The sequence below is a fragment of the Octopus sinensis genome, unplaced genomic scaffold (genome assembly GCF_006345805.1).
Source record: "Octopus sinensis unplaced genomic scaffold, ASM634580v1 Contig01717, whole genome shotgun sequence".
NCBI lineage: Eukaryota > Metazoa > Mollusca > Cephalopoda > Octopoda > Octopodidae > Octopus > Octopus sinensis.
The window spans coordinates 1-13,524 of NW_021825026.1; the positions used below are offsets into that span (position 1 = coordinate 1).

General features: G+C 36.0%; 1 protein-coding gene across 1 annotated transcript; it reads left to right on the plus strand.

Annotated features, from left to right (window-relative positions):
• Positions 1-1,973: 1,973 nt before the first annotated feature.
• Positions 1,974-13,182, plus strand: LOC115227099 (endophilin-A; the record flags this gene model as incomplete). Its single annotated transcript, XM_029798022.2, has 4 exons — positions 1,974-2,007; positions 4,310-4,382; positions 7,452-7,592; positions 13,049-13,182. Coding segments are annotated over exons 1-4 (357 nt in total), but the record flags the coding sequence as incomplete, so codon positions are not given.
• Between the last annotated feature and the right edge of the window lie 342 nt (positions 13,183-13,524).

Sequence of the window (13,524 nt, forward strand, 5' to 3'; positions counted from 1 at the left end):
TATGTGAATGCATGTATTAATATATATATATATACACCCACGCTCACACACACACTCATATATATATACATGCATGCACATACATCTATATATATTAGAGGCAACTCCAGGTCATCAGCATCACATGGGCTCATGCACTTATTTCACATAAGACACATGCCTGCTCGAAGAATTTCACGTTTTTCTGCAATATCTCTAGCCCCAAATGGCTTGTTTTTTATATCTAGCACTATGTCGTCCTTTATTTCTAAGTTAAGGGTAAAAATAAAGCAACCCTGCAGAACACAACTGATCTTTAAGTGGGGGAAAGTTGAGCAAGAGACCAAGAAAACTCCTTGTAACAGCAAAGATGAACTGAAGAAAAGGTTTATGGTAGCATTCACCAACTTAAACAAGGAGACCGTCCAGAAGAGTTGCAGGAGATTCTGAAGTCGTCTGGAGGCCATGGTTGAATAAATTTACTCCTTAGTTTTTCAGGATATTTTTATGTAATTTTGGTAAATATATGTTAAAATGAGATGTCAGTGTTATTTTCATTTTTGTGTAATTTAGATGATAGTTTATTCACCATACCCTGTATACATACATACATACATTCATACATGCATATATATATATATATATATCACCGTGACCGACCAGGCTATCTGATGTTGCTACACATCGCTGGTCACAATGCGCTTCATATTGTTTTAGCCTTCAAATGACGCCACCCCGCTGGCTAAGCGAGCAGGCCAACAGAAGGAATGAGTGAGAGAAAGTTGTGGCAAAAGAGTACAGCAGGGATCGCCACCATCCCCTGCCAGAGCCTCGTGGGGCTTTAGGTGTTTTTGCTCAATAAACACTCACAACGCCCAGCCTGGGAATTGAAACCGCGCTATCCTACGATCGCAAGTCCGCTGCCCTGACCACAATATATATATAATATATATATATATATATATATACACCCAACACACATATATATATATATTATACACATGCACAACACACACACAACACACATACGACAGACACCCATCCATATATATATGCACACACACACACACATGCACTCATATGTGGCGACTCCATGTAAAAGCCCCCAATGCGGTCCCACATAAAATCACCTTTGTGGTTCCACATAAAAGCCTCCATGCAACACCATGTAAAAGTGCCCATGTGGCGCTATGTAAAAGCGCCCAGCACACACTCTCTAAAGTGATAGGCATTAGCAAGGGCATCCAGCTGTAGAATCCATGCCAAATCAGACTGGAGTCTGGTGCAACTCCCTGGCTTTCCAATTCTGGTCAAACTGTCCAACCGATGCCAGCATGGACAACGGACTTTAAATGATGATGAGGATGAGGATAATGATATATAACACATATACATGCATACCTCTACATACACACACCACACACACACACCTGTATTTGTAATATGTGATGGTGATGGTGGTAACGGTGGTGTTTGCTGCGACTGTTTGCCTCCCTTTCGAGCAGCCTTCTCAGCAGCAGTGGTTGTTGTTGTTGTTATTGTTGCTATTGTTGTTGCTATCTCAATAGCAACAGTAACAACAATGGGCGCAGGAGTGGCTGTGTGGTAAGTAGCTTGCTAACCAACCACATGGTTCCGGGTTCAGTCCCACTGCATGGCATCCTGGGCAAGTGTCTTCTGCTATAGCCCCAGGCTGACCAATGCCTTGTGAGTGGATTTGGTAGACGGAAACTGAAAGAAGCCCGTCGTATATATAGTATATATATATATATATATATGTATGTTGCTTGACGTATATATGTATATATATATATATATATATAATATATATATATGTTGCTGGTGTGTTTACGTCCCCGTAACTTAGCGGTTCGGCAAAAAAAAACCGATAGAATAAGTACTGGGCTTACAAAGAATAAGTCTTGGGGTCGAATTGATTCGACTAAAGGCAGTGCTCCAGCATGGCCGCAGTCAAATGACTGAAACAAGTAAAAGAGTAAAAGAGAGAATGATGGTGAAATGGATCGGGTTAATAGTTAGCTTCAAGTTCTCTTTAAGCAGCATCTTCTAATCCTGTTGCGGGTGAGAGCAGGACATGATTTACAATTGCCTCGTCATCATTCCAGAGTCCGTTTTCTCAAGTAGCAATATCAAATTACTAACGAGGTCAATCTAATCAACTTCAGTCTTCCACTCATGCTCCACTTACACTCCAACTCCCACTTCCTACACTCGCTCATAATAAATGTGTTCATTTATGAATTGGCTACTTTTTAAAGATTTTTAATATTTATTATTATTAATATTACTATTAAGGCGGCAAGATGATAGAATCGTTAGCAGTCTGGGCAACACACTTGACGGCATATCGTCCGTCCTCATGATCTGAGTTCAAATTCCTCCAAGGTTGACTTTGCCTATCATACTTTTGGGGTCAGTGAAATAAGTACCAGTTATGCACTGGGGTTGATGTAATCAACTAGCCCTCCCACCTAAAATTTCAGCCTTGTGCCTATAGTAGAAAAGATTATTATTATTATATTATTATTATTATTCAGTAGTTTTAGTTTGATATATATATATATATTACGGAGATGTACTTGCATAACAAGTGATTTGTTGTTATATATATATATATATATATATATATATATATATATATATCATTGCTATTATGTTAAACTGTCATATGTCTGAATTTGGCCAAATATGTTTTTTCGAATATTTATTTTTGCTTGCAATAGTCGGTTCTTTTGGTCAAACTATTGTATCTCTGGCTGCTTCAGATGCCAAGATATCAAAAGTTGCCAAAGTGTAGTACAACAGTTTTGCAATGGATTGGTGAAACTATTCTTTCGTTTTCTGAAAAAGCAATGTTTTGGACTTATGTCACTTTTGCATAAAAGCAACGATATATGTATTTATTCATTTATTTATTTATTTATATCTGTACACACTCACACACACACACCACACACACACACACCACAGATGCAATGGTTACTGAACGATTTTGAGTAATGCGATCAATTGTTCTCGTAAACATGAGCACCACAGATGTGGCCTTTCAGTTCAGGTTTGGCCATTGATTCTTTCATACAGATGTCGCAGCAATGGACACTATATGTAGATACACACGCACACACACTTCAAGGTGGTTGTGTGCATACACAAGTCAAAGAGGTTGTGAACTTGAAAAACGGAAAGAATTGTGTGATGCTGCTAGAGAGTTGAGTGCGAGTTCAGGAGCGTGGTAGCCAAAAAGGAAATGTAACTGAGAGAAAACTCATTCACTGACATACAAACCGAATCAATCTGAATTACCAAAATTGGTGATCAAGAAACAAAGCAAGGAACAATAATGGTATTATCCTTGACAGTGACTAAATTTGTTGTTGTTGCTATTGTTGCTGACATACCCCCATTTTGCTGGGAGTTATGAACCTTAGTCTATCTATCTATCTATCTATCCGTCCGTCCGTCCGTCCGTCTATCTATCTATCTATCTATCATCTATCTATCTATCTGTCTATCTATCTATCTTTCTATCTGTCTATCTATCTATCTATCTATCTATCTATCTATCTTTCTATCTGTCTATCTATCTATCTATCTATCTATCTATCTATCTATCTATCTATCTATCTATCTATCTATCTATCTATCCATCCATCCATCCATCCATCTTTTTTCTGTCTTCCTTCCTTCCTTCCTTCCTTCCTTCCTTCCTTTGTTTGTTCTTTCCTTTGTTCATTCCTGTGTTCATTCATTCATTTGTTCCTGCCTTTCTTTCTTTCTTTCTTTTGAGGTCATGTCTGGAACGGTTTTGATCATTGGTCGCTCAATCAGGGCTGCTGATCTAGGTTGGCTAAATAGCTGTAACGACAGTAACAGCAACAGTTACAATACAATAGCAAAGCAACCACATCTAGGATATCATCATCATCATCATCATTATAGCGACCAACACCACCACCACCATCATCATCATCATCATCCTCATCCTCCCCAGCAACAGCAGTAGTAGTAGCACCCAACTCAACAACCACAATTAATTTTTCACTTTACAATCAACATATTTGAATTAGTATATAATTAGTCTTTATTAATTGTGTGCCTCAAAGTGAATTTCAGCTTTAAATTTTAGTTACATTTTGAGTTAAATTTTTATTTAATTTTTACAATTTTTTTGTTTTATGAATATTAAAAAAAATGTTCATCTTTTTATGTTTTCATTTTCGAAATTTTGAATTCAAAATGAACAGATTTTTCTTCATTTGAAATTATGTAATTTTAATTTTCAATTTTTTTTTTTTTTGGTGTTTTCCAGAAAGTGGATGTTTTCGGGATGATGGTTACAGATCTCATGAATAAAACTCACGAATTCCTGCAACCTAATCCTGGTAAGTTCTATCTATGTCTGTCTGTCTCTATTTGTCTATCTGTCTGTCTATCTATCTACCTATCTGTATCTATCTGGGTGTGTGTGTGTGTGTGTTATATATAATAACTCATTACTACACCTGAGTGAACTGGAGCAACGTGAAATAAAGTGTCTTGCTCAAGAACACAACATGCAACCTTGTCTGGGATTTGAACTCACAACCTCACGATCATAAGCTCGACGCTCTAACCACTGAGCCATGCACCTTCACATATATATATATATATATGCTGAGACCCCCTTCGGTTATGAATGACCGTGGGATTGCACTTAGAGAGTTACCCTCCCAGGCACAAGTCTCCCCTCTCCATGCCACCAGTGTTATCCAAGGAAAAGGCAGCAGCCGATACAGCTTGGCACCTGTGATGTCGCAACTCATTTCTACAGCTGAGTGAACTGAGCAACATGAAATAAGTGTCTTGCTAAAGAAAAACATGCACCTGGTCTGGGATTTCCAAACTCAAAACCTCACAATCGTAGCTCGGCACTCTAACACTGAGCCCTGCGCCTTCACTATATATATAATATATATCTATATATATTATATATGGTGTATATATATAAATATATATATATAATATATATTATATATATATGTGTGTATATATATAAATATATATATATATATATTCTATATATATGTATTATATATATACATATATATATGTATATATATATATATATGATATTATATATATATATGTATATATCTATATATATATATAATATATATGTAAGATATATATATATATATATATGTATATATATATATATATGTCTATATATATATATATATATATGTATTATATATATATATATATAGTATTAAATAATATATATATATGTTATATATATAATATTTATATATATATGTACTGTATATCTATATATATATATATATAGTATTATAGAGGTATATGTATATATATATATAGTATGATCTATGGTATATATATGTATATGTAGATGTATAATTATATATTATTAATGTATATATATATATGTTTTAATTAGTATATAATATATATATGTATATGTTATATATATCTAATATGTATATATATATATATCTGGATATGTATATAATATTATTATCTGTATATTATATATATGTATATTGTATATATATATATTATGTATATGTATATATATATATATATGTAATATAATATATATATTATATGTATATATATATATATATGTATATGTATAATATATATATATGTGTATTATATATATAATATGTATATGTATATATATATATATATATATATGTATATATATATATATATATGTATATGTATATATATGTGATGTATATATATATATATATATATATGTATTATATATATATATGTATATATATAGAATATTAATATTATATATACTACTCATAATATAGTAAGAGAGGGATATAGTATACAGGCAGATATGGAATTTGTTCCTTCAGCTCTCCTCCGATGTTCCTGTTTATTTCTTGGCTACTTAGAGAGTAAAGAACAATATTAAATTGAGGAGACTGAAGAATTTGAACATTCAAACTTAAGTTCCAGTTAGAATAAAAGTCTGACACACGTTCCGATTGCACTAGTCGCATATTGTTGCATATTCATATGCAGCGATTTCTGCAGTATTGGTGTGATCTCTTCTGGGCGAATAATTTGACATCGTTTGAAGAGGAATTGTATGTATGTATATCATCCTCATCCTCATCCAATTCTGCCGGGGGTCAACTTTGTCTTTCATCCTCTCAGGGTCGATAAATTGAGTACCAGTTGTATACTGGGGTCGGTCTAATCGACTAGCCTCCTCCCCCAAAATTTTGGGGCTCGTACCTAGAGTAGAAAAAAAAAAATATATATTCCTGTCTGTCTGTCTGTTCATCCACTTGTCTGTCCAGCTGTCCATTCTTCCATGATGACGATGACGATGACGATGAAGATGATGCTGACAGTTTGTCTGTCAAATTTGGTGATGACCTAGCGACTGCAAAGAATAAGAAAAAGTGTATACAGAAAAGGATTGCTTAATAGTGTGTTGTGATTTGACCTCTAAAAGTCCTATTTTGGCAGATAGAGAAGAATTTTCCACAGACAACAGAGCATTTGTTTGGACCTGATTTGTAAGCTTCCCTTTTTGGCCTTTTATTACACAGTTCTGTGAATATGGAATCACCTTATAACCATTGGAGCTATTTTCCTTATTTGTGGGAGGTCCGGAGGAAGATACTCTCATGAATTTGGGTGAAACTTGTTTGTTTTCAAAGGTTGCTTTCAGTGGATCTTAGAATCTTTTATGATGTGCAATAACATTGCAGCCTTCATTTGCAAGCTTTGAATAGAGGATTGCATTTGGCAGTCTTGAGACTGGCCATTCTGATAACATGACCATTCCAAAGTAGCTGGATTTGTTTGAGACTAGCAAATAAACTGGGCACACTGGCAGGCCACAGAGCTTCTGAATCAACAAGGACACCAGTCTAAGTTAACATTTCCAGCTGGCCTAGTGCCTGGACTGAGATCCGGTAAAGGGTAAAGACCACCTCTGGTCATGAATGACCATGGGATTGCACCTAGAAAGTTACCCTCTGAGGCACAGATTGTTTCTGGAAGACCAGCAGTCGCCCATGCATACCAGCCTCTCATCTCCATGCCACTGATGTTATTCAAGGGACAGGCAAAGAGGCTGATACAGCTTGGTACCAGTGACATTGCAACTCATTTCTACATTTGAGAGAACTGGGGCAAAGTAAAATAAAGTGTCTTGTTCAAGAACACAACACACAACCCAGTCTGGGAATCAAACTCACTGCTTCATAATTGTGGGCCTGATGCTCTAACAACTGAGCCATGCGCCTTCTCAAAATAACCAGGTAGATAGGGGTATTTATTGAACTACCAGTTCTAAAGTCATGAGTTCAAATCTGTCTTCTTCTCATTCTATCATTACCATTTCCTTCTTTGTTTACACTTTTTTTTCTTTTTATTCCTTGTTTTCTCTTTCTATTCCTTGTTTTCTCTTTCTATAGCTTCAAGAGCAAAACTGATGGCTTTTAACTCCTTTTCGAAAATTCGGGGCCAAGCAAAGAGTTCAGTTTATCCTCAACCAGAAGGAACATTAGGAGAAACCATGATTAAATATGGAAAAGATTTAGGAGAAGATAGATTTGGTAAGTACAATACACATATACATGCACACTCATAAAAGAATTTATACAAGATGGAATAAATAGGTTTTAATTACAAATTACAACATTTGTTTCAGTGCTGTGACAATAGTTGCAAGTTACTGAGCTTTCATTCTCATACCATTACATAAAATCATTTTATAAAGAATTACGTAAATAGATATTTTGCAGCAATATCTCTGTGCTGGTACTTCATCAGGTAGGTTGCTTTAAAGCATATATATATATATATATATATACTAAGCAATAATGGTTTAGCAACGAGTTGCCTTACCACATACCGAATTTAGAAATAGCAGTCAAAGGGTTATAGCTATTTCTTCTACTAAAAAGGGAGATCTCAGTAAAAACAGCATTTGGAATGCTGTTTTTACTGAGATCTCCTTTTTAGTAGAAGAAATAGCTATAACCCTTTGACTGCTATTTCTAAATTCGGTATGTGGTAAGGCAACTCGTTGCTAAACCCTTATTGCTTAGTATTACTTAAATTTTCCTCGAATGAGGCTTTTACATGCCGAAGACTACTTGGTGTAATTGATAATTTTTCCAAATTAATTAATTTCACCCTTCATTATTACGGATATATATATATATATATATATTATTATCATCATCATCGTTTAATGGCATGGGTTTGAAGGTTTGACTGGGGACTGGTGAGCCAGATGGCTGCACCAGGCTCCAATCTGATATGGCAGAGTTTCTACAGCTGGATACCCTTCCTAACGCCAACCACTCCGAAAGTGTAGTGGGTGCTTTTATGTGCCAGTCAGGCGGTACTGGCAATGGCCTCACTCAAATGGTGTTTTTACATGTCACCTGCATGTGAGCCAGTCCAGCGGCACTGGCAACGCCCTCGCTTGAATGTTGTTCTTCACGTACCACTGGCACAGGTGCCAGTAAGGTGACGCTGGTAACAATCATGCTCGAATGGTGCTTTTTATGTGCCAGACCTCAGACCTTCTGTATCAACAAGGACACTAGTCTAAGTTAGCATTTCCAGCTGGCCTAGTGCCTAACTGGCCCTTTTGACAGCTAAGTTGACTGAGATAGGGTAAAGGGTAATGACCCCCTTCGGTCATGAATGACCATGGGATTGCACCTAGAAAGTTATCCTCGAGGCACAAGTGTGGGCAAGATTGTTTCTGGAAGACCAGCAGTCACTCATTATATATATATATATATATATATATATATATATATATATATATTTATATTTATATATATTTAGAAATAACAAAACAACAAAAGTCATGGAATGTATTAGGTTGACACTCAGTATACAAGATGGATAAATGAGTGTGTGTATAATGTTTTGAGCATGGGCTCTTCATCAGAAAGAGGAGAGAAGGAAAAAACTCCAAAGAAAGCACATGTGTGGTTACATACCTGAAGTGTCCAGAAGTCACTGTAATAGAAGATATTTGCACAAGACAGTCACAGGTACCTTTGTCACCATCAATTCACTGCAGGAAAAGTTCTCTGCTGTCAGTTCACCGTGAAGAAAGTTCACTATGAGGAAAATTGACCAAGAAAATGTATACATAGTATCTCACCAGTAATAATTAAAGATTATTTTATTGCAGAAAAACTCCCCAAAAATGGTGAATTGATGATAGTGGACTTTCCCTGCTGTGAATTGATGGTAGTGTATTAAATGGACCTGGCACAAGACACCACACAGTTAGACTGAACCCAAAACTATGCGGTTAGGTATCAATCTTCTTACCTGTCAGCCAAGCCACACCTGTGCACATAGGTTCAAACGAATATGAACAATAAAGATGTGTGACGCTTATAGGGCAAGAAAGAACTGCATACCAGAAGGTGGTTTTGTTGTTTCTATGGTCGAGTTTAGTTTTTGTCTATGATTCATTGTTAACATATGTGGATTAGCACAGGAGTTAGACAGACACAACAGAAGCTGTGTGTGTGTGTCCTGGAGAGAGAGAGAGAGACAGTGACATTGTGGTGGTGGTGGTGGTGGTGATCGCAGTGACAGTGGAACAGTATGCAGGTGTTAGTGGTGGTGGTGGTGGCGGTCAGAAGATGAGTGTCAAAGGTGCTGTTCTAAGGGGTGAGGTGGACGGGAGAGGAGACATGTGAGCAGGGCAGCTGTTTGATAGTTATGTCTACTTGCATGCTTTCATTTGCTTTGTATACACATTGCAGTTACTCTGGTACTTAAACACACACACACACACACGCATGCACACACACACACACACACACACACACACGCACACGCACACAAACACACACACACACACTAACACATGCACTCACACACATTCTTTGGTACACATATTTGCATTGAGATACTACACTCATGTTTTATACACACACATATGCACACACACATGTACACATGCACACACACACACACACACTTGTACACTCTGCCCCATCCCCATCACAGACCTTGAGGAGGCAAACATATTTTTAGAATGTGTTAGAAATTGAAATTTTAAAATGTGTGTGTGTGTGTGTGTGTGTGTGTACATGTGTATATGGCTGCAGTCAAATGACAAACAAGTAAAACAAACAAAAATAAAAGAATCTATCTATCTATTTATCCACCCACCTACCTACTTACCTACCTACCAATCTACTTATTTATCTATCTATCTACCTGTCTGTATGTCTACTGTCAAACTCATGCTATATAATTAGTTAGAATGCTACCATAGGTTTCATGCCAACAATTATACCTATGCAGTATTGATGATAACATTCTGACTGGTTTGATACATATATATATATATATATATTTAAAATCTAAGGGAATAATAAGTATTCAAGGTTATCAGGACATTTACTATTTTACACTTTACTAATGCAATGTAAATGATATCATTTATAATATTATTGAAATTTTGGGATTTTACCAATAGAACCGCAACTCCTATTTCAGGATAACCTTATTGTATGGAATACACATAGAAAGTTATATCCAATAAAATGATATAAGCGTTTAAAAAACCTACTATAAAATACAATAAAAGTATTTGAAAAAATCTATATAACTTACCTGTTATTACTCTGTGGGGAAAGAAGATATTTTAATCAATACTACATGTGCTATATTATTTTATTGGATATAACTTTCTATGTGTATTCCATACAATAAGGTTATCCTGAAATAGGAGTTGCGGTTCTATTGGTAAAATTCCCAAATTTGTAATAATATATATATATATATATATATATATCAGTGGCGACTCCAGCACTCGGGCTGTTTGGGCTTAGCCCAAATATAAATTTAGTAAAATGAACGTGTATTTGTAAGGTGATTTAATTTCTGCCTACCCTGACTTCAAGTATGTAATTGTAGCCAATAACTTGGTCTCCTTTTATTGAGCCTGGTCGCAGTTAATTTATTTTCGTTCAGCATCTGGTTGTCGTCTTAAAGATGCTCTGTGTCAAAAAATATCATTCGTAGCAGACATTCTTTCAACATCGTTCACATGTGCCTGACTTGGGCTCAGAAGTTACAGCCCGAGTTGTTATCTGTAATCGTAAAAATTTAAAGTAATACAAATACAATATTTTTTTGAAACAATAAATTTCTATAGAGATTAAGATTTAAATTCCAATCTATGGAAAGTTTCTGTTCTACAAAATTCTTGAAAAATTATCCAGCAAATCGGGCTCATATGAATGAGCCTGGTAGGTGTAAAAGACGAACTGGCATCTCTTATCAAAAGTACAGGTGACAGATGTTTGTTGTGCACTCTGCTGTCATTATTTGATTGCTGTTATTCTGTGCACCTGTGTGTAAAGATCAGTTGTGTTCTGCAGGGTTGCTTTATTTTTACCCGTAACTTAAAATAGAGGAAGACATAGTGCTAGATATAAAAAAAATAAGCCATTTGGGTCTAGAGATATTGTAGAAAAACATGAATTTCTTTGAGCAGGCATGTGTCTTATGTGAAATCTGTGATGAGCCCAAGTGAAGCTGATGACCTGGAGTCACCTCTGATATATACATGTGTGTGTGTGTGTGTGTGTGTATGCATGCATGCATGTATGTATGTATGTATGTATGTATGTATGAATGAATGAATGATTCTGCTTAGCCATAGTAGCACCAATAACTGGTTGTAAGAACTCAGTAGACATCACAGCATTTGTTGGGATTGACAGAGGAGGTATGATGTGTAAGATGGCTCTCTGCTTCCGACTTTTATATGAACTGGTAGTCCTGTCCAGAGCATAACATTAATTAATAAATAAATGACAAAAGAACAGGAGTTTACAGAATCACTTTCATAAGCTTACAGCTGTTTTCGCAATAAGGAACCATACACCTTGAGTTGAGTACCAGTGTCACATTTTATAGCTTCCTCAGAGCCCCTTCAATTAACACGTTTGATGGATATATAAGACTCAAAAGTCGCAAGTCCCCAAAATGGTAACTGGTCCTATATGTAAAGTCAGACCTATGTTTGATGCTTTAATTCACTAAAGCCATTTTTAAAATTCAGGAATATCACCATCATCATCATCATCGTCATTATCGTTTAACGTCCACTCTCCATGCTGGCATTGGTTGGATGGTTTGACATGGGGTTGGCTAGCAGAGAGCTGTCTACATTCCAACTGTCTGTTGTGGCGTGGTTTCTACAAGACATTCCAACTGTCTGTTGTCGCATGGTTTCTACAGCTGGATGCCTTTCCTAATGCCAACCACTTTACAGAGTGTGCTAGCTGCTTTCTACATGTCACTGCCACCAGTGTGTTTATGCAGCATCGGCATGAGGGCGTTTCAAGTGGCACCAGCACCTGAATGGACAAGCTTGTATGTGTGAAAGACAGCGATTTTACTTAGCTTAATGTATTTTATCAAATACAACAAATTGCTACATCCCCTGGTCCCTTGTCCTTTCGTTCTGAAGATCCTGTCTCACCAATTCGTCCCACGTCTTCCACAGGTACCCTCCCCAATTAGAGCTCGGCACTTCTTTATGCTGCTGTCGTCATCCATACGGATATGTGCCATTGAAATTGAAGTGCATCTGCTATGCCCATGTGTCTTTTATGTCATCAAATATGGTACCCTTTTATATCATCAAATGTGGTACCCTAATATTGGAAATCAAATATGGTACCCTAATATTGGAAATCAAATATGGTACCCTAATATTGGAAATCAAATATGGTACCCTAATATTGGAAATCAAATATGGTACCCTAATATTGGAAATCAAATATGGTAACCCTAATATTGGAAATAGTAATAGTGGTGATGGTTGGCTGGTGGTGGTTCTTTGAATTAATCATTTCAGTAGCAGAATGTTTTAAGAGAGTTCTTATGTGCTTTTTCTCTGCTAAGAAATCCCTTTTTCTAAGCCCAACCCTGAAACGGAATAAACTCTTTGCTTTCTTTCTTTCTTTCTTTCTTTTTTTTTTTAATTCAATCTCCTATCCATTATTAGGAGCCTGCTTAGGTGAAGCTGGGGAAGCCTTCAAAGATCTTGCAGACATCAAATATGCCCTCGAGGACAATGTTAAACAGAATTTCTTGGATCCCTTGAATCAGCTTGCCAATAAAGATTTGAAAGAAGTCAATGTGAGTAAATTAACCAAGTTGGGTTGTTTGTTTTTTGTTTTCTTTTTTTTTGCTTTTTTCTGTTTTATATTCTTTGTTTTGTTCTTTTACTTTACAGATTTTATGGCCCTTGTGTCTGTGTTTTCTTTTTTTTTTTTTTGGTTAACCACCAATTTTCTTTCTGTGTTTTTTTGTTTGTTTTATTAATGTCAAAATATATAAAAAAAAAAAAAGACATTGTGACTGAAAGTGGTCAGCTGTTTCCACCGACCAATTCTGTGTAAGCACCGCAGCAAAAATTAATTTTCTAAGATTTCATGCATGAGCCTGATTTGTTCTTCACCCATTTTCTTGCCATCATTT